Raw genomic sequence first — 22,661 nt, 5'->3', positions numbered from 1 at the left:
TCTGGGCGGTTGCAGAGACGGTCTAGTAGATGGACTGGGGGCTCGGAGAGTAGGTCTGTTAGATGGACTGGCGGTTGGAGAGATGGTATGGTTGATGGACTGGAGGTCGGAGAGACGGTCAGATGGACGGACTGGGCGTTGGAGAGACAGTCTGGAAGACGGATTGGGGGGTTGGAGAGATGGCCAGATAGACTTGGCGTTGGAGAGACGGTCAGATAGACTTGGCGTTGGAGAGACGGTCAGATAGACTGGGCGTTGGAGAGACGTTCAGATAGACTGGGCATTGGAGGGACGGTCAGATAGACGGACTGGGGGGGTTGGAGAGACCGTCTGGTAGACGGACTGGGCGTTGGAGAGACCATCTGGTAGACGGACTGGGCGTTGGAGAGACCATCTGGTAGACGGACTGGGCGTTGGAGAGGCGGTCTGGTGGATGGACTGGGTGTTGGAGAGACGATCTGGTAGATGGACTGAGGTTTGGAGAAACAGTCTGGTAGATGGACTGCCGGTTGGAAAGACAGTCAGATAGACGCGTCTTTGGAGTGACCGTCAGATAGACTGGGCATTGGAGAGACAGTTTGGTAGACGGACTGGGCGTTGGAGAGACAGTCAGATAGATGGGTCTTTGGAGAGACCGTCAGAGAGACTGGGTGTTGGAGAGACAGTCTGGTAGACGGACTGGGCGTTGCAGAGACGGTCTGGTAGACGGACTCGGCATTGGAGAGACGGTCTGGTAGACGCACTAGGCGTTGGAGAGACGGTCTGGTAGATGGACTGCGCGTTGGAGAGACGGTATGATAGACGGACTGCGCGTTGGAGAAACGGTCAGGTAGACGGACAGGGCGTTGGAGAGATGGTCTGGTAGACGGACTCGGCATTGGAGAGACGGTCAGATAGACAAACTGGGCGGTTGGAGAGACTGTCTGGTAGACGGACTGGGCGTTGGAGAGACGGTCTGGTAGACGGACTGGGCGTTGGAGAAACGGTCAGATAGACGGACAGGGCGTTGGAGAGACGGTCTTGTAGACGGACTGGGCGTTGCAGAGATGGTCTGGTGGATGGACTCGGCATTGGAGAGACGGTCAGATAGACCGTCTGGGCGGTTGGAGAGACGGTCTAGTAGACGGACTGGGGGCTCGGAGAGTAGGTCTGTTAGATGGACTGGCGGGTTGGAGAGACGGTATGGTTGATGGACTGGAGGTCGGAGAGATGGTCAGATGGACGGACTGGACGTTGGAGAGACAGTCTGGAAGACGGATTGGGGGGTTGGAGAGATGGCCAGATAGACTGGGCGTTGGAGAGACGTTCAGATAGACTGGGCATTGGAGGGACGGTCAGATAGATGGACTGGGGGGGTTGGAGAGACCGTCTGGTAGACGGACTGGGCGTTGCAGAGACCATCTGGTAGACGGACTGGGCGTTGGAGAGGCGGTCTGGTAGACGTACTGAGGTTTGGAGAAACAGTCTGGTAGATGGACTGCCGGTTGGAAAGTCAGTCAGATAGACGCGTCTTTGGAGACACCGTCAGATAGACTGGGCATTGGAGAGACAGTCTGGTAGACGGACTGGGCGTTGGAGAGACAGTCTGGTAGACGGACTGGGCGTTGGAGAGACGGTCTGGTAGACGGACTGGGCGTTGGAGAGACGGTCTGGTAGACAGACTGGGCATTGCAGAGACGGTCTGGTAGACGGACTCGGCATTGGAGAGATGGTCAGATAGACAGACTGGGCGGTTGGAGAGACGGTCTGGTAGACGGACTGGGGGTCGGAGAGACAGTCTGGAAGAATGATTGGGGGGTTGGAGAGATGGCCAGATAGACTGGAGTTGGAGAGTCATTCAGATAGACTGGGCGTTGGAGGGACGGTCAGGCAGACAGACTGCGCGTTGTAAAGATGGTCAGGTAGACGGAATTGGCGTTGGAGAGACGGTCTGGTAGACGGACTGGGTGTTGGAGAGACAGTCTGGTAGACAGACTGGGTGTTGCAGAGATGGCCAGATAGACTGGGTGTTGGAGAGATGGTTAGATAGACTGAGCGTTGGAGAGGCGGTCTGTTAGACGGACTTGGCATTGGTGAGACGGTCAGATAGACAAACTGGGCGGTTGGAGAGATGGTCTGGTAGACGGTCTGCGCGTTGGTGAGACCGTCAGGTATACGGACTGGGCGTTGGAGAGACGGTCTGGTAGACGGACTGGGGGCCGGAGAGACGGTTTGGTAGATGGACTGGGGACTCGGAGAGACAGTCTGTTAGACGGACTGGGCGTTGGAGAGATGGTCTGGTTTACGGACTGAGGGTTGGAGAGACAGTCAAATAGACGGCGCAATGGAGAGACGTCAAATAGACTGGATGTTGAAGGGACGGTCAGGTAGACGGACTGGGCTTTGGAGAGACTGTCTGGTAGACAGACTGGGCGTTGGAGAGACGATCTGTTAGACGGACTGAGGTTTAGAGAGACAGTCTGGTAGACGGACTGGGTGTTGGAGAGACAGTCTGGTAGACAGACTGGGCGTTGCAGAGATGGCCAGATAGACTGGGTGTTGGAGAAATGGTTAGATAGACTGAGCGTTGGAGAGACGGTCTGGTAGACGGACCGGGCATTGCAGAGACGTTCTGGTAGACCGGCTCAGCGTTGGAGAGGCGGTCTGTTAGACGGACTCGGCATTGGTGAGACGGTCAGATAGACAGACTGGGCGGTTGGAGAGATGGTCTGGTAGACGGTCTGCGCGTTGGTGAGACCGTCAGGTAGACGGACTGGGCGTTGGAGAGACGGTCTGGTAGACGGACTGGGGGCCGGAGAGACGGTCTGGTAGATGGACTGGGGGCTCGGAGAGACAGTCTGTTAGACGGACTGGGGGCTCGGAGAGACAGTCTGTTGGACGGACTGGGCGTTGGAGAGACGGTCTGGTAGACGGACGGAGGGTTGGAGAGACAGTCAAATAGACGGCGCAATGGAGAGACGGTCAAATAGATTGGATGTTGGAGGGACGGTCAGGTAGACGGACTGGGCTTTGGAGAGACTGTCTGGTAGACAGACTGGGCATTGGAGAGACGATCTGTTAGACGGACTGAGGTCTGGAGAGACAGTCTGGTAGACGGACTGCGGGTTGGAAAGAAAGTCAGATAGACGGGTCTTTAGAGAGACCGTCAGATAGACTGGGCGTTGGAGAGACAGTCTGGCAGACGGACTGCGCGTTGGAGAAACCGTCAGGTAGATGGACAGGGCGTTGGAGAGACAGTCTGGTAGACGGACTGGGTGTTGCAGAGACGGTCTGGTAGACGGACTGGGCGTTGGAGAGACAGTCTAGTAGACGGACTGCGGTTTGGAGAAACAGTCTGGTAGACGGACTGCTGGTTGGAAAGACAGTCAGATAGACGGGTCTTTGGAGAGACCGTCAGATAGACTGGGTGGTGGAGAGACAGTCTGGTAGACGGACTGGGCGTTGCAGAGACGGTCTGGTAGACGGACTGGGCATTGGAGAGACGGTCTGGTAGTCGGACTGAGCGTTGGAGAGACGGTCTGGTAGATGGACTGCGCGTTGGAGAGACGGTATGGTAGACGGACAGGGTGTTGGAGAGATGGTCTGGTAGACGGACTCGGCATTGGAGAGACGGTCAGATAGACAAACTGGGCGGTTGGAGAGATGGTCTGGTAGACGGTCTGCGCGTTGGTGAGACCGTCAGGTAGACGGACTGGGCGTTGGAGAGACGGTCTGGTAGACGGACTGGGGGCCGGAGAGACGGTCTGGTAGATGGACTGGGGGACCGGAGAGACCGTCTGTTAGACGGACTGGGCGTTGGAGAGGCGGTCTGGTAGACGGACTGAGGGTTGTAGAGACAGTCAAATAGACGGCGCAATGGAGAGACGGTAAGATAGACTGGGTGATGGAGGGACGGTCAGGTAGACGGACTGGGCTTTGGAGAGACAGTCTGGTAGGCAGACTGGGCGTTGGAGAAACGGTCAGATAGACGGACAGGGCGTTGGAGAGACGGTCTGGTAGACGGACTGGGCGTTGCAGAGACGGTCTGGTAGACGGACTCAGCATTGGAGAGACGGTCAGATAGACAGACTGGGCGGTTGGAGAGACGGTCTAGTAGACGGACTGGGGGCTCGGAGAGTAGGTCTGTTAGATGGACTGGCGGGTTGGAGAGACGGTATGGTTGATGGACTGGGGGTCGGAGAGACGGTCAGATGGACGGACTGGGCGTTGGAGAGTCAGTCTGGAAGACGGATAGTGGGGTTGGAGAGATGGCCAGATAGACTTGGGGTTGGAGAGATGGCCAGATAGACTGGGGGTTGGAGAGTTGGTCAGATAGACAGGCTGGGGGGTCGAAGAGACGGACTGGTAGATGAACTGGGGAGTCAGAGAGACGGTCGGGTGAATGGACTGGGCGTTGGAGAGACGTTCAGATAGACTGGGCATTGGAGGGACGGTCAGATAGATGGACTGGGGCGGTTGGAGAAATCGTCTGGTAGACGGACTGGGCGTTGGAGAGACCATCTGGTAGACGGACTGGGCATTGGAGAGGTGGTCTGGTGGACGGACTGGGTGTTGGAGAGACGATCTGGTAGACGGACTGAGGTTTGGAGAAACAGTCTGGTAGATGGACTGCCGGTTGGAAAGACTGTCAGATAGACTGGGCATTGGAGAGACAGTCTGGTAGACGGATTGGGCATTGGAGAGACGGTCTGGTAGACGGACTGGGCGTTGGGGAGACGGTCTGGTAGACGGACTGGGCGTTGCAGAGACGATCTGGTAGACGGACTCGGCATTGGAGAGATGGTCAGATAGACAGACTGGACGGTTGGAGAGACGGTCTGGTAGACGGACTGGGGGCCGGAGAGACAGTCTGGAAGAATGATTGGGGGGTTGGAGAGATGGCAAGATAGACTGGAGTTGGAGAGTCATTCAGATAGACTGGGCGTTGGAGGGACGATCAGGCAGACTGACTGCACGTTGTAAAGATGGTCAGGTAGACGGAATTGGCGTTGGAGAGACGGTCTAGTAGACGGACTGGGTGTTGGAGAGACAGTCTGGTAGACAGACTGGGCGTTGCAGAGATGGCCAGATGGACTGGGTGTTGGAGAGATGGTTAGATAGACTGAGCGTTGGAGAGACGGTCTGGTAGATGGACTCGGCATTGGTGAGACGGTCAGATAGACAAACTGGGCGGTTGGAGAGATGGTCTGGTAGACGGTCTGCGCGTTGGTGATACCGTCAGGTAGACAGACTGGGCGTTGGAGAGACGGTCTGGTAGACGGACTGGGCGTTGGGGAGACGGTCTGGTAGACGGACTGGGCGTTGCAGAGACGATCTGGTAGACGGACTCGGCATTGGAGAGATGGTCAGATAGACAGACTGGACGGTTGGAGAGACGGTCTGGTAGACAGACTGGGGGCCGGAGAGACAGTCTGGAAGAATGATTGGGGGGTTGGAGAGATGGCCAGATAGACTGGAGTTGGAGAGTCATTCAGATAGACTGGGCGTTGGAGGGACGATCAGGCAGACTGACTGCACGTTGTAAAGATGGTGAGGTAGACGGAATTGGCGTTGGAGAGATGGTCTGGTAGACGGACTGGGTGTTGGAGAGACAGTCTGGTAGACAGACTGGGCGTCGCAGAGTTGGCCAGATGGACTGGGTGTTGGAGAGATGGTTAGATAGACTGAGCGTTGGAGAGACGGTCTGGTAGACGGACCGGGCATTGCAGAGACGTTCTGGTAGACCGGCTCAGCGTTGGAGAGATGGTCTGTTAGATGGACTCGGCATTGGTGAGACGGTCAGATAGACAAACTGGGCGGTTGGAGAGATGGTCTGGTAGACGGTCTGCGCGTTGGTGATACCGTCAGGTAGACAGACTGGGCGTTGGAGAGATGGTCTGGTAGACGGACTGGGGGCCGGAGAGACGGTCTGGTAGATGGACTGGGGGCTCGAAGAGACAGTCTGTTAGACGGACTGGGCGTTGGAGAGACGGTCTGGTAGACGGACTGAGGGTTGGAGAGACAGTCAAATAGACGGCGCAATGGAGAGACGGTCAGATAGACTGGGTGTTGGAGGGACGGTCAGGTAGACGGACTGGGCTTTGGAGAGACGATCTGTTAGACAGACTGAGGTTTGGAGAGACAGTCTGGTAGACGGACTGTGGGTTGGAAAGACAGTCAGATAGACGGGTCTTTAGAGAGACCGTCAGATAGACTGGGCGTTGGAGAGACAGTCTGGTAGACGGACTGCGCGTTGGAGAAACGGTCAGGTAGACGGACAGGGCATTGGAGAGACGGACTGTGCGTTGCAGAGACGGTCTGGTAGACGGACTGGGCGTTGGAGAGACGGTCTGGTAGACGGACTGCGCGTTGGAGAGACGGTATGGTAGACGGACTGCGCGTTGGAGAAACGGTCAGGTAGACGGACAGGGCGTTGGAGAGATGGTCTGGTAGACGGACTCGGCATTGGAGAGACGGTCAGATAGACAAACTGGGCGGTTGGAGAGATGGTCTGGTTGACGGTCTGCGCGTTGGTGAGACCGTCAGGTAGACGGACTGGGCGTTGGTGAGACCGTCAGGTAGACGGACTGGGCGTTGGAGAGACGGTCTGGTAGACGGACTGGGGGCCGGAGAGACGGTCTGGTAGATGGACTGGGGGATCGGAGAGACAGTCTGTTAGACGGACTGGGTGTTGGAGAGACGGTCTGGTAGACGGACTGAAGGTTGAAGAGACAGTCAAATAGACGGCGCAATGGAGAGACGGTCAGATAGACTGGGTGATGGAGGGACGGTCAGGTAGACGGACTGGGCTTTGAAGAGACGGTCTGGTAGGCAGACTGGGCATTGGAGAGACGATCTGTTAGACAGACTGAGCATTGGAAAGACAGTCTGGTAGACGGACTGCGCGTTGGAGAAACGGTCAGGTAGACGGACAGGGCGTTGGAGAGACGGTCAGATAGACAGACTGGGCGGTTGGAGAGACAGTCTAGTAGACGGACTGGGGGCTTGGAGAGTAGGTCTGTTAGACGGATTGGCGGGTTGGAGAGACGGTCTGGTTGACGGACTGGGGGTTGGAGAGACGGTCAGATGGACGGACTGGGCGTTGGAGAGACAGTCTGGAAGACCGATTGGGGGGTTGGAGAGATGGCCAGATAGACTGGGGTTTGGAGAGATGGCCAGATAGACTGGGGGTTGGAGAGTCGGTCAGATAGACTGGGCGTTGGAGGGACGGTCAGATAGACAGGCTGGGGGGTCGGAGAGACCGTCTGGTAGACAGACGGGGCATTGGAGAGGTGGTCTGTTGGACGGACTGGGCCTTGGTTGGACTGTCTGGTAGATGGACTGGTGGTTGGAGAGACTGTCAGGTAGACAGACTTGGCATTGGAGAGACGGTCTGGTAGATGGACTGAGGTTTGGAGAAACAGTCTGGCAGATGGACTGCCGGTTGGAAAGACTGTCAGATAGACTGGGCATTGGAGAGACAGTCTGGTAGACGGACTGGGCGTTGGAGAGACAGTCTTGTAGACGGACTGGGCATTGGAGAGACGGTCTGGTAGACGGACTGGGCGTTGGAGAGACGGTCTGGTAGACGGACTGGGCGTTGCAGAGACGATCTGGTAGACGGACTCGGCATTGGAAAGATGGTCAGCTAGACAGACTGGACGGTTGGAGAGACGGTCTGGTAGATGGACTGGGGGTCGGAGAGACAGTCTGGAAGAATGATTGGGGGTTTGGAGAGATGGCCAGATGGACTGGAGTTGGAGAGTCATTCAGATAGACTGGGCGTTGGAGGGACGATCAGGCAGACGGACTGCACTTTGTAAAGATGGTCAGGTAGACGGAATTGGCGTTGGAGAGACGGTCTGGTAGACGGACTGGGTGTTGGAGAGACAGTCTGGTAGACAGACTGGGCGTTGCAGAGATGGCCAGATGGACTGGGTGTTGGAGAGATGGTTAGATAGACTGAGCGTTGGAGAGACGGTCTGGTAGACGGACCGGGCATTGCAGAGACGTTCTGGTAGACCGGCTCAGCGTTGGAGAGATGGTCTGTTAGATGGACTCGGCATTGGTGAGACGGTCAGATAGACAAACTGGGCGATTGGAGAGATGGTCTGGTAGACGGACTGGGGGCCGGAGAGACGGTCTGGTAGATGGACTGGGGGCTCGGAGAGACAGTCTGTTAGACGGACTGGGCGTTGGAGAGACGGTCTGGTAGACGGACTGGGCATTGGGGAGACTGTCTGGTGGACGGACTGGGCCTTGGTTGGACTGTCTGGTAGATGGACTGGGGGTTGGAGAGACAGTCAGACAGCCGGGACATTGGAGAAACAATCAGATAGACGGCGCATTGGAGAAATGGTCCGGTAGACGGGCTGGGCATTGGAGAGACTGTCAAGTAGACAGACTTGGCGTTGGAGAGACGGTCTGGTAGATGGACTGAGGTTTGGAGAAACAGTCTGGTAGATGGACTGCCGGTTGGAAAGACTGTCAGATAGACTGGGCATTGGAGAGACAGTCTGGTAGACGGACTGGGCGTTGGAGAGACAGTCTGGTAGACGGACTGGGCATTGGAGAGACAGTCTTGTAGACGGACTGGGCGTTGGAGAGACGGTCTGGTAGACGGACTGGGCGTTGGAGAGACGGTCTGGTAGACGGACTGGGCGTTGCAGAGACGATCTGGTAGACGGACTCGGCATTGGAGAGATGGTCAGATAGACAGACTGGACTGTTGGAGAGACGGTCTGGTAGACGGACTGGGGGTCGGAGAGACAGTCTGGAAGAATGATTGGGGTGTTGGAGAGATGGCCAGATGGACTGGAGTTGGAGAGTCATTCAGATAGACTGGGCGTTGGAGGGACGATCAGGCAGACGGACTGCACTTTGTAAATATGGTCAGGTAGACGGAATTGGCGTTGGAGAGACGGTCTGGTAGACGGACTGGGTGTTGGAGAGACAGTCTGGTAGACAGACTGGGCGTTGGAGAGATGGTCTGTTAGATGGACTCGGCATTGGTGAGACGGTCAGATAGACAAACTGGGCGATTGGAGAGATGGTCTGGTAGACGGACTGGGGGCCGGAGAGACGGTCTGGTAGATGGACTGGGGGCTCGGAGAGACAGTCTGTTAGACGGACTGGGCGTTGGAGAGACGGTCTGGTAGACGGACTGAGGGTTGGAGAGACAGTCAAATAGACGGCGCAATGGAGAGACGGTCAGATAGACTGGGTGTTGGAGGGACGGTCAGGTAGACGGACTGGGCTTTGGAGAGACGATCTGTTAGACGGACTGAGGTTTGGAGAGACAGTCTGGTAGACGGACTGTGGGTTGGAAAGACAGTCAGATAGACGGGTCTTTGGAGAGACCGTCAGATAGACTGGGCGTTGGAGAGACAGTCTGGTAGACGGACTGCGCGTTGGAGAAACGGTCAGGTAGACGGACAGGGCGTTGGAGAGACGGACTGGGCGTTGTAGAGACGGTCTGGTAGACGGACTGGGCGTTGGAGAGACGGTCTGGTAGACGGACTGCGCGTTGGAGAGACGGTATGGTAGACTGACTGCGCGTTGGAGAAATGGTCAGGTAGACGGACTCGGCATTGGAGAGACGGTCAGATAGACAAACTGGGCGGTTGGAGAGATGGTCTGGTAGACGGTCTGCGCGTTGGTGAGACCGTCAGGTAGACGGACTGGGCGTTGGAGAGACAGTCTGGTAGACGGACTGGGGGCCGGAGAGACGGTCTGGTAGATGGACTGGGGGATCGGAGAGACAGTCTGTTAGACGGACTGGGCGTTGGAGAGACGGTCTGGTAGACGGACTGAGGGTTGGAGAGACAGTCAAATAGACGGCGCAATGGAGAGACGGTCAGATAGACTGGGTGATGGAGGGACGGTCAGGTAGACGGACTGGGCTTTGAAGAGACGGTCTGGTAGGCAGACTGGGCATTGGAGAGACGATCTGTTAGACAGACTGGGCATTGGAGAGACAGTCTGGTAGACGGACTGCGCGTTGGAGAAACGGTCAGGTAGACGGACAGGGCGTTGGAGAGACGGTCTGGTAGACGGACTGGGCGTTGCAGAGACGGTCTGGTAGACGACTCGGCATTGGAGAGACGGTCAGATAGACAGACTGGGCAGTTGGAGAGACAGTCTAGTAGACGGACTGGGGGCTTGGAGAGTAGGTCTGTTAGATGGATTGGCGGGTTGGAGAGACGGTCTGGTTGACGGACTGGGGGTCGGAGAGACGGTCAGATGGACGGACTGGGCATTGGAGAGACAGTCTGGAAGACCGATTGGGGGGTTGGAGAGATGGCCAGATAGACTGGGGGTTGGAGAGATGGCCAGATAGACTGGGGGTTGGAGAGTCGGTCAGATAGACTGGGCGTTGGAGGGACGGTCAGATAGACAGGCTGGGGGGTCGGAGAGACCGTCTGGTAGATGGACTGGGTATTGGAGAGGTGGTCTGGTGGACGGACTGGGCCTTGGTTGGACTGTCTGGTAGATGGACTGGGGGTTGGAGAGACAGTCAGATAGCCGGGACATTGGAGAAACAATCAGATAGACGGGGCATTGGAGAAATGGTCCGGTAGACAGACTTGGCGTTGGAGAGACGGTCTGGTAGATGGACTCGGCGTTGGAGTCATGGTCAGATATACAGACTGGGTGGTTGTAGGGACAGTCAGATAGACTGGGTATTGGAGAGATGGTCAGGCAGACGGACTGCGCGTTGGAGAGACGGTCAGGTAGACAGAATTGGCATTGGAGAGACAGTCTGGTAGACAGACTGGGGGTTGGAGAGGCAGTCAAATAGACGGCGCAATGGAGAGATGGTCAGATAGACTGGGTGTTGGAGGGACGGTCAGGTAGACGGACTGGGCGTTGGAGAGACGATTCATTAGACGGACTGAGGTTTGGAGAGACAGTCTGGTAGGCGGACTGCGGGTTGGAAAGACAGTCAGATAGACAGGTATTTAGAGAGACCGTCAGACAGACTGGGCGTTGGAGAGGCAGTCTGGTAGACGGACTGCGCGTTGGAGAGACGGTCAGTTAGACAGAATTGGCGTTGGAGAGACAGTCTGGTAGACAGACTGGGCGTTGGAGAGACAGTCTGGTAGACAGACTGGGCGTTGGAGAGACGGTCTGGTAGACGGACTGAGCGTTGGAGAGACGGTCTGGTAGACGGACTGGGCGTTGGAGAGACAGTCTGGTAGACGGACTGGGCATTGCAGAGACGGTCTGGTAGACGGACTCGGCTTTGGAGAGATGGTCAGATAGACAGACTGGGTGGTTGGAGAGACGGTCTGGTAGACGGACTGGGGGTCGGAGAGACAGTCTGGAAGAATGATTGCGGGGTTGGAGAGATGGCCAGATAGACTGGGGGTTGGAGAGTCATTCAGATAGACAGGGCGTTGGAGGGACGGTCAGGCAGACGGACTGCGCGTTGTAAAGACGGTCAGGTAGACGGAATTGGCGTTGGAGAGACGGTCTGGTAGACGGACTGAGGTTTGGAGAGACAGTCTGGTAGACGGACTGCGCGTTGTAAAGACAGTCAGGTAGACGGAATTGGCGTTGGAGAGACGGTCTGGTAAACGGACTGAGGTTTGGAGAAACAGTCCGGTAGACGGACTGCGGGTTGGAAAGACAGCCAGATAGACGGGTCTTTGGAGAGACCGTCAGATAGACTGGGCGTTGGAGAGACAGTCTGGTAGACGGACTGGGCGTTGGAGAGACGGTCTGGTAGACGGACTGGGCGTTGGAGAGACGGTATGGTAGACGGACTGCGCGTTTTAGAAACAGTCAGGTAGACGGACAGGGCGTTGGAGAGATGGTCTGGTAGACGGACTCGGCATTGGAGAGACGGTCAGATAGACAGACTGGGCGGTTGGAGAGACGGTCTAGATGATGGACTGGGGGCTCGGAGAGTAGGTCTGTTAGATGGACTGGCGGGTTGGAGAGACGGTATGGTTGACGGACTGGGAGTCGGAGAGACGTTCAGATGGACTGGGCGTTGGAGAGACAGTCTGGAAGTCGGATTGGGGGGTTGGAGAGATGGCCAGATAGTCTTGGGGTTGGAGAGATGGCCAGATAGACTGGGGGTTGGAGATTCGGTCAGATAGACTGGGCGTTGGAGGGACGGTCAGATAGACAGGCTGGGGGGTCGGAGAGATGGACTGGGGAGTCGGAGAGACGGTCGGGTGAATGGACTGGGCGTTGGAGAGACAGTCAGATAGACTGGGCGTTGAAGAGACGTTCAGATAGACTGGGCATTGGAGGGACGGTCAGATAGACGAACTGGGAGGGTTGGAGAGACCGTCTGGTAGACGGACTGGGCGTTGGAGAGACCGTCTGGTAGACAGACTGGGCGTTGGAGATGCGGTCTGGTGGACGGACTGGGTGTTGGAGAGACGATCTGGTAGATGGACTGAGGTTTGGAGAAACAGTCTGTTAGATGGACTGCCGGTTGGAAAGACAGTCAGATAGACGCGTCTTTGGAGAGACCGTCAGATAGACTGTGCATTGGAGAGACAGTCTGGTAGACGGACTGGGCGTTGGAGAGACAGTCTGGTGGACGGACTGGGCGTTGCAGAGACGGTCTGGTAGACGGACTCGGCATTGGAGGGACGGTCAGATAGACAGACTGGGGGTCGGAGAGACAGTCTGGAAGTATGATTGGGGGGTTGGAGAGATGGCTAGATAGACGGGAGGTTGGAGAGTCATTCAGATAGACTGGGCGTTGGAGGGACGGTCAAGCAGACAGACTGCGTGTTGTAAAGACGGTCAGGTAGACGGAATTGGCGTTGGAGAGACGGTCTGGTAGACGGACTGGGTGTTGGAGAGACAGTCTGGTAGACAGACTGGGCGTTGCAGAGATGGCCAGATAGAAGGGGTGTTGGAGAAATGGTTAGATAGACTGAGCGTTGGAGAGACGGTCTGTTAGACGGACTCAGCATTGGTGAGACAGTCAGATAGACAGACTGGGCGGTTGGAGAGACGGTCTGGTAGACGGTCTGCGCGTTGGTGAGACCGTCAGGTAGACGGACTGGGCGTTGGAGAGACAGTCTGGTAGACGGACTGGGCGTTGGAGAGATGGTCTGGTAGACGGACTGGGGGTTGGAGAGACAGTCAAATAGACGGCGCAATGGAGAGACGGTCAGATGGACTGGGTGTTGGAGGGACGGTCAGGTAGACGGACTGGGCTTTGGAGAGACGGTCTGGTAGACAGGCTAGGCGTTGGAGAGACGATCTGTTAGACGGACTGAGGTTTGGAGAGACAGTCTGGTAGACAGACTGTGGGTTGGAAAGATAGTCAGATAGACGGGTCTTTAGAGAGACCGCCAGATAGACTGGGCGTTGGAGAGACAGTCTGGTAGACCGACTGGGCGTTGGAGAGACAGACTGCGTGTTGTAGAGATGGTCATGTAGACGGACTGGGCATTGGAGAGACGGTCTGGTAGACTGACTGGGTGTTGCAGAGACGGTCTGGTAGACGGACTTGGCATTGGAGAGATGGTCAGATAGATTGGGCGGTTGGAGTGACAGTCTAGTAGACGGACTGGGGGCTCGGAGAGTAGGTCTGTTAGATGGACTGGCGGGTTGGAGAGACGGTCTGGTAGACGGACTGAGGGTCGGAAAGATGGTCAGGTGGACGAACTGGGCATTGGAGAGACAGTCTAGTAGACGTACTGGAGGTTGGAGAGGCAGTCAGATAGGCGTGGCATTTGAGAGACGGTCAGATAGACTGGGCGTTGGAGAGACTGTCAGGCAGACTGACTGGGCATTCGAGGGACCTTCTGGTAGACGGACTGGGCGTTGGTGAGACGGTCTGTTCGACGGACTGGGGGGTTGGAGAGATGGTCCGATAGATGGGCTGGGCGTTGGAGAGACAGTCTGATAGACGGACTGGGTATTGGAAGAACTGTCTGGTAGACGGACTGAAGCAATGGAGAGACGGTTTGGTAGATGGACTGGGCGTTGGAGAGACGGTCTGGTAGACGAATTGGGAGTTGGAGAGACAGAAAGATAGACGGGGCATTGGAGAGATGGTCAGATAGACTGGGCGTTGCAGAGACGTTCAGGTAGACGGATTGGGCGTTGGAGAGACGGTCAGGTAGACGGATGGGCATTGGAGAGACGGTCAGGTAGACGAGCTGGTCATTGGAGAGACAGTCTGGTAGACGTACTGGAGGTTGGAGAGGCAGTCAGGTAGGTGGAGCATTGGAGAGACGGTCAGATAGACTGGGCGTTGGAGAGACGGCCTGGTAGACGGACTGGGCGTTGGAGAGACGGTCTGGTAGAAGGACTGGAGGTTGGAGAGGCCGTCAGATAGACTGGGCGTTGGAGAGACGTTCAGATAGACTGGGCGTTGGAGGGATGGTCAGTTAGACGGACTGGGTGGGTTGGAGAGACAGTCTGGTAGACGGACTGGGGGGGTGGGTTCGGAGAGACGGTCTGGTAGACGGACTAGGGGGGTCGGAGAGACGGTCTGGTAGACGGACTGGGGGTGTCAGAGAGATGGTCTTGTTGACGGACTGGGGGGGGGAGTCGGAGAGACGGTCAGGTGGATGGACTGGGCATTGAAGAGCCAGTCTGGAAGACGGATTGGGGGTTGGAGAGATGACCAGATAGACTGGAGGTTGGAGAGATGACCAGATAGACTGGGGCTTGGAGAGATGACCAGATAGACTGAGGGGTTGGAGAGATCGCCAAATAGACCGGGGGTTGGAGAGACGGTCAGGTAGATGGACTGGGGGGTCGGAAAGACGATCTGGTAGACGGACTGGGCGTTAGAGAGACGGTCTGGTAGACGGACTAGGCGTTAGAGAGACGGTCAGATAGACTGGGCGTTGGAGAGAGGGTCAGATAGGCTGGGCGTTGGAGAGACTTTCAGATAGACTGGGCGTTGGAGGGACGGTCAGATAGACAGACTGGGGGGTTGGAGAGATGGTCTGGTAGACGGACTGGGGCATTGGAGAGAACGTCTGGTAGACAGACTGGGAGTTGGAGCGACCGTCTGGTAGACGGACTGGACAATGGAGAGACGGTCTGGTAGACGGTCTGCGTGTTGGAGAGACGGTCTGGTAGACGGTCTGCGCGTTGGTGAGACCGTCAGGTAGACAGACTGGGCGTTGGAGAGACGGTCTGGTAGACTGACTGGGGGTTCGGAGAGACGGTCTGGTAGATGGACTCAGCGTTGGAGAGCCGGCCTGGTAGATAGACTGGGGGCTCAGAGAGACAGTCTGTTAGATGGACTGGGCATTGGAGAGACGGTCTGGTAGACGGACTGGGGGTTGGAGAGACAGTCAAATAGACGGCGCAATGGAGAGACGGTCAGATAGACTGGGTGTTGGAGGGACGGTCAGGTAGACGGACTGGGCTTTGGAGAGACGGTCTGGTAGACAGACTGGGCGTTGGAGAGACGATCCATTAGACGGACTGAGGTTTGGAGAGACAGTCTGGTAGACGGACTGCGGGTTGGAAAGACAGTCAGATTGACAGGTCTTTAGAGAGACCGTCAGATAGACTGGGCGTTGGAGAGACAGTCTGGTAGACGGACTGCGCGTTGTAGAGACGGTCATGTAGACAGACTGGGCATTGGATAGATGGTCAGATAGATTGGGCGGTTGGAGTGACAGTCTAGTAGACGGACTGGGGGCTCGGAGAGTAGGTCTGTTAGACGGACTGGTGGGTTGGAGAGACGGTCTGGTAGATGGACTGAGGGTCGGAAAGATGGTCAGGTGGACGGACTGGGCATTGGAGAGACAGTCTGGAAGATGGATTGGGGGGTTGGAGAGATGGCCAGATAGACTGGGGGTTGGAGAGATGGTCAGATAGACTGGGCGTTGGAGAGACAGTCTGGTAGACGGACCAGGCATTGCAGAGACGGTCTGGTAGACCGGCTCGGCGTTGGAGAGACGGTCTGGTAGACGGACTCGGCATTGGTGAGACGGTCAGATAGACAGACTGGGCGGTTGGAGAGACGGTCTGGTAGACGGACTAGGGTGTCGGAGAGATAGTCTGGTAGACGGACTGGGGAGTCCGAGAAACGATCAGGTAGACGGACTGGGCGTTGGTGAGTCGGTCTGGTAGACGGACTGGGGAGTCCGAGAAACGATCAGGTGGATGGACTGGGCGTTGGAAAGACAGTCTGGTAGACGGACTGGGCATTGGAGAGACGTTCAGATAGACTGGGAGTTGGAGGGACGGTCAGTTAGACAGTCTGGGCGGGTTGGAGAGACGGTCTGGTAGATGGACTTTTTTTTTTGACCTTTTTTTTTATTTAAACAAAATTCTTTATTACAAATGTCGGTGCTATACAATATTTACAAACCCAGTGAATAACACATTTACTACACTACAAACAGACAATACATGTTAAACCAATATATTGCCATCCTCATCAATGATGGCATTTACACCCCGCGGAGCCCAACGGTCCCGGAACATCTCGATGGTCGCCGTGGACTGTGCGTATTCCTTTTCAATGTTCACCCGGGCTCGAACATACCCCCTAAACATAGCCAGGCAGTCCGCCCGGGGAGAACCTCCTGCCACCCTTTTCCAGGAGCCACGGATGGCAATTTTCGCCAGCCCCAGGAGCAAGTTGACAAGGACATCCTCATCCCTCTGTGCCCCCCTCCTTACTGGATGACCATATATGAATAGGGTGGGACTGAAATGCAACCAGAAGGCGAGAAGCAGCCCACGCAAATACGCGAAAAGGGGCTGCAGCCTCACACACTCCACGTACATATGGTACACGGTCTCCTCCAGCCCGCAGAAGTGACACGTGGCTGGGAGATCCGTGTACAAACTAAAGAACTTATTGCAGGGCATCGCTTTATGCAGCACCCTCCAGCCGAGATCCCCAAGGTGCATGGGAAGGACTCCCTTGTAGAGGGACTTCCACTGGGGACCCCCCTCACCTCCAGGTGGAAAGACCGACCGCCATGGCGTGTCGGGACGGTGGACAAATGCTAGGAAGTGGAGGGTGTGGAGCAGCAGCCCATAAAGGTACCTCCTGCCTGCATCCCTGAACGGGATTGTGGGTGTTGATGAAAGACGGCTCAAGTTGTGTGGATTCGTCTCTCGGGTAAGGCTGCGGGGCCTGGGCCCGACGAGCAGCTCAGCCCGAGTCGTTCCACACACCTGAGCCGCACTGACATCCGTTGAGACACAGTCAGGTAGACTGGGCATTGGAGAGATGGTCAGATAGACGGACTGGGGTGCTGGGGAGACGGTCAGAGAGACGGACTGTGGTTTGGAGAGACGGTCAGGTAGACTGGGCATTGCAGAGATGGTCAGGTAGACGGACTGGGTGTTGGAGAGATGGTCAGGTAGACGGACTGGGGGTTGGAGAGATAGTCAGATATACGGACTGGGGGTTGGAGAGACGGTCATGTAGACAGACTGGGCTTTGGAGAGGCGGTCAGGTAGACTCGGCATTGGAGAGACGGTCAGATAGATGGACTGGGGTGCTGGAGAGACGGTCAGAGAGACGGACTGTGGTTTGGAGAGACGGTCAGGTAGACTGGGCATTGCAGAGACGGTCAGGTAGACGGACTGGGTGTTAGAGAGATGGTCAGGTAGACGGACTGGGGGTTGGAGAGACAGTCAGGTAGACGGACTGGGGGTTGGAGAGATAGTCAGATATACGGACTGGGGGTTGGAGAGACGGTCATGTAGACGGACTGAGCTTTGGAGAGGCGGTCAGATAGATTCGGCATTGGAGAGACGGTCAGATAGACGGACTGGGGTGCTGGAGAGACGGTCAGAGAGACGGACTGTGGTTTGGAGAGACGGTCAGATAGACGGACTGGGGTGCTGGAGAGACGGTCAGAGAGACGGACTGTGGTTTGGAGAGACGGTCAGGTAGACTGGGCATTGCAGAGACGGTCAGGTAGACGGACTGGGGGTTGGAGAGACGGTCAGGTAGATGGACTTGGGGTTGGAGAGACGGTCAGGTAGACGGACCGGGGGTTGGAGAGACGTTCAGTTAGACGGACCGGGGGTTGGAGAGACGTTCAGTTAGACGGACCGGGGGTTGGAGAGATAGTTAGATAGACGGACTGGGGGTTGGAGAGACGGTCAGGTAGACGGACCGGGGGTTGGGGAGGCTGTCAGGTAGATGGACTGGGGGTTGGAGAGATGGTCAGGTAGACGGACTGGGGGTTGGAGAGATAGTCAGATATACGGACTGGGGGTTGGAGAGACGGTCAGGTAGACGGACTGGGGGTTGGAGAGATAGTCAGATAGACTGGGCATTGGAGAGACGGTCAGGTAGGTGGACTGGTAGGTTGGAGAGACGGGCAGATGGACTGATAGATGGAGAGATGGGTAGACAGCTGAAAAGCTGGATGAATAGACATATTGACTGACCTTTAATTAGTAACAAACAGATTGGAACCACAGAGCTGGAGAACTTCATGTCCACCTCTCTCCCTCTAAGTAAGCTTGGAGCAGGGATTGCTTCAGAACTTCTGAAATTGTCCGTTAACTGACGTGAAACACATCACCTTCAAGTCAGACAGCAGCAAACCTTGTCCTGAGACTTCAGCGCACGTATCACCAGAATGTGGACTGTGCAGTTCCAGATAATAACACCCTCCAGCCAGCTCTTGCATGCTGGGAGGTTTTATTCTGACTCAGTGTCTCTCCAACCTGTCGCCAGTCCTCTCCAGATTTAACTTTAACCCACACTCACTTCCTCCTCGGCCTCTGAGGCAGATGACACAAGAGTGAAGACCCTTCATTGGAGGACAGGGACCGAGGCTGGTTCCACTCAACCTGTGTCCTCTCCTAGACAGGGAGAGGGGTGGGCAGGGAAGTAGGGAGGCAGATAGACAGATAGGCATTGATAGATAATAGATAGAGATAATAGATATATGTAGTTATATATTACTGTGCGAAAGTCTTAGGCACATATACTGTATAAAGCAAGGATGCTTAAGACTTTTGCACGGTACTGTAGAAATTTTTTGTATTGTGCTGTACTGCTGTCACAAAAAAAAAACAGATTACATGACATATGTGAGTGATGATAAACCTGATTCTGATATGGGTCTCTAGACTGAGAGTGGGAAGCGGGGCAGGGAGAGGGGAATCATGGTTGGGAAAAGGGGAAGGGAGAGGGGAGGGTGGGAAGCACCAGAGAGACTTTCTATAATGATTAATAAACCAATTGTTAGGAACTGAATGAACTTGCCTGGTGTCTCAGGACTGGGTCTGAATGAGTCTGCACCTAGACCACCCCCTTCCCCCTTACCTCTGGCACACACCCCTCCTGTGGCACTCCACCCTCGCCACTCCCAACATCCTCGAGTCCCACCAGATTTACAATCTTGCTCGCCGCTCCACATTGGCAAATATGTTGCTGTGGAAAAGGCTTGGGCACCCTGGCTATACACAGTACTGTACAGGAATAAATAGACTGGGAGAGGGATGAAGAGTCTCAACCCAATACGTTGACTGCCCATTTCCCTCCACGGATGCTGCCTGACCGGCTGAGGGTCTTCAGCTGACTGTTTGCTGCTCCAGGTTCCAGCATTTGCAGTATCTAGTGTTGATAGAGAGATAGATAGAGTGAGAGAGAGATAGGCACTTAGCTAGAGTTAGATACAGATAGACAGAGAGAGTGAAAAAATGGATGTAGAGAGAGAGGGGGATGGCTATTTAGAGAGCAGTGGAGGTAGGTAGACATATAAACAGAGGGGTAGGTGTGTAGATAGACACCCAAATAGGCATATCATTAGTTAGTAACAAACAGTTCTTGAACAAAGCACTGAGGACATGACGTTCATATCTACATCTCTCTCTGCTGAATAATTTTGTACCTGCAGTTGCTTCATAGCTCTTGACGTCTCACAGGATTCCAGCCACCCATTGTCATCTTTCCTGAAACCATCATCAGGCTGTTCCCAGTGAAGACCCCTTCATTCCTGCTTTCCAATCCCTTTGCCCCAGTTCACTTTCTAACCCTCTTCAGTTGTCCATCTCCAGCCTATACCCTAACCCCATCCCATAATCTTTCAGTTCCTGTGAACTTCTGTTCCCATGGTTACGGTTCCTTGCCAATGCTATTGGTTCTTTAACCAACTGGAAACATCCATCAAGTTAAGCAGAGTCTGTAGAAAGAGGAACAGGCTCTTTAACATTTCAGCTCAATGACTTGAGTTTTGAAAAGGACTTCAACCTGAAATATTAACTGTTCTCTTCTCCACAGATGCTGTTTGACCAGCTGAGTGTTTCAGAATCAAGTTTATTAGCACTGACATACACTCAGTGGCCACATTATTAGTTACCTCCTGTATCTAATACAGTAACCACAGTGTGTATATTCATGGTCTTCTGCTGTAGGATGCTTCAAGGTTGTGCATTCAGAGGTGCTCTTCTGCACTGCACTGTTGTAACGTGTGGTTATCTGAGTTACTGCCACCTTCCTGTCTGCTTGAACCAGTCCGGCCATTCTCCTCTGACCTCCCTCATCAGCACATGTAGTGGTGTACCTAATAAAGTATCCACTGACTGTACGCCATGAGATGTGTTGCTTTGCAGAAGTAGTATAGTCTAATACATACAAATTGCTATCATTTACAAAAATAAACAATTTTATTTTTTTTTATTGTGATTCAGCCCTTCCAGCCCTTGGAGCCATACCACCCAGCAATCCCCCAACTTAATCCTAGCCTAATCACGGGACAATTTACAATGATCGATTACCCTACCAACTGGTATGTCTTTGGACTGTGGGAGGAAACCACGGCACCAGGAGAAAACCCTTGTGGTCACGGGAGGAACATACAATCTCCTTACAAGCAGTGGCGGGAATTGAACCCAGGTCACCTCTACTGTAAAACACTGCAACCATGCCACCCAATTATAATTAATTTTGGACTTCCAGCATCTGCGTGATTTTCCTTTTGCTCCTCTTTTCATTTATTCCCAGGACAACAAAGCCTGTCTTTAGCACTCACCCAAAATTGACCTTTAAGTGATGAACTGCTGCCTTGAACCTTCTTCTAGTTTTAAGATTTCTTCTGGTAAGATGGCAGCACATTCAATCGCAGTGCCTTTGACGGGGTCAGCCAAAGGGGTTATTGTCCTTTTAAAATGTACTTTTTACAATCGCAAGACACTGCTGGATATGAAGAACTTAGAGTACTGCAGGTCTACCCCATCAGTGATGGCAGAAAAATTGAAGGAGCTGGACTTCGTGCGGACTGTCCTGCTGCCTGAGTCAGAGGCATCGGTGCGCGAGGGAGGTGTGCAGTGTAGCAGCAAATGATCACCTTAGTCACTTTTCTTGTGCTGGCAAGACCCTGTTGGACATTGTTAATGCGGAGTGCTTCAAGGATTGCTGTCAGTGCTACGTGACAGTGATGGTAAGAATTAGAGGAGATGGCAGTTGAATGTGTGGCTGGGGAGTTTGTGCAGGAAGCAGGATTTTAGATTTTTAGATCATTGGGATCTCTTCTGGAGAAGGTGGGACCTGTACAGATTGGATGGGTTGCACCTGAACTCGAGGGGGAGCAATATCCTTGCAGGTAGGTTTGCTAGCATGGTTCGGGAGAGTTTAAACTAATTTGCGAGGGGGATGGGACCCAGAGTGATAGAGCAGTGAAAGAAGTGCATGGAGTAAAGCCAGATCTAACATACAGAGAGGCTTTGAGGAAAGAGAAGCAGAATAAACGGTGTAAAGACAGTAAGGTAGAAGAGCTGAAATGTGTGTACCTCAATGCAAGAAGCATCAGGAACAAAGGTGATGAACTGAGAGCTTGGATACATACATGGAATTATGATGTAGTGGCCATTACAGAGACTTGGCTGGCACCAGGGCAAGAATGGATTCTCAATATTCCTGGAGTTCAGTGCTTTAAAAGGGATAGAGAGGGTGGAAAAAGGGGAGGAGGGGTGGCATTACTGGTCAGGGATACTATTACAACTACAGAAAGGGTGGGTAATGTAGCAGGATCCTCTTTTGAGTCAATATGGGTGGAAGTCAGGAACAGGAAGGGAACAGTTACTCTACTGGGGGTATTTTATAGGCCCCCTGGTAGCAGCAGAGATACAGAGGAGCAGATTGGGAGGTAGATTTTGGAAAGGTACAAAAATAACAGGGTTGTTATCATGGGTGACTTTAACTTCCCTAATATTGATTGGCACCTGATTAGTTCCAAGGGTTTAGATGGGGCAGAGTTTGTTAAGTGTGTGCAGGACGGATTCCTGTCACAGTATGTGGACAGGCTGACCAGGGGGAATGCCATACTAGATCTAGTACAAGGTAATGAACCGGCAGGTCACAGGTCTCTCAGTGGGTGAGCATCTGGGGGACAGTGACCACCGCTCCCTGGCCTTTATAATTATCATGGAAAAGGTAGAATCAAAGAGGACAGGAAAATTTTTAATTGGGAAAAGGCAAATGATGAGGCTATAAGGCTAGAACTTGCGGGTGTGAATTGGGATGATGTTTTTGCAGGGAAATGTACTATGGACATGTGGTCGATCTTTAAAGATCTCTTGTGGGATGTAAGGGATAAATTTGTCCCAGTGAGGAAGATAAAGAATGGTAGGGTGAAGGAACCATGGGTGACAAGTGAGGTGGAAAATCTAGTCAGGAGGAAGAAGGCAGCATACATGAGGTTTCGGAAGCAAGGATCAGATGGGTCTTTTGAGAAATATAGGGAAGCAAGAAAGGA

The 22,661-nt window shown here is 54.4% G+C and overlaps 1 protein-coding gene across 7 annotated transcripts in view; it reads right to left on the bottom strand.

The window, feature by feature from the left end:
• The window catches only part of LOC140197865 (immunoglobulin superfamily member 3-like), a 100,171-nt gene extending 81,649 nt beyond the window's left edge, over window positions 1-18,522 (bottom strand). For all 7 annotated transcript variants that reach the window (XM_072258398.1, XM_072258402.1, XM_072258395.1 and 4 more), the window contains exon 1: window positions 18,346-18,522. In XM_072258398.1, coding sequence (XP_072114499.1) covers window positions 18,346-18,394 — 49 coding nt within the window. In that variant the 5' untranslated portion in view covers window positions 18,395-18,522. The remainder of the gene's footprint in view (window positions 1-18,345) is intronic.
• Window positions 18,523-22,661: the final 4,139 nt, after the last annotated feature.

The sequence above is a fragment of the Mobula birostris genome, chromosome 5 (assembly GCF_030028105.1).
Source record: "Mobula birostris isolate sMobBir1 chromosome 5, sMobBir1.hap1, whole genome shotgun sequence".
Taxonomy (NCBI): domain Eukaryota; kingdom Metazoa; phylum Chordata; class Chondrichthyes; order Myliobatiformes; family Myliobatidae; genus Mobula; species Mobula birostris.
This window is presented reverse-complemented; position numbering and strand designations above follow the sequence as displayed.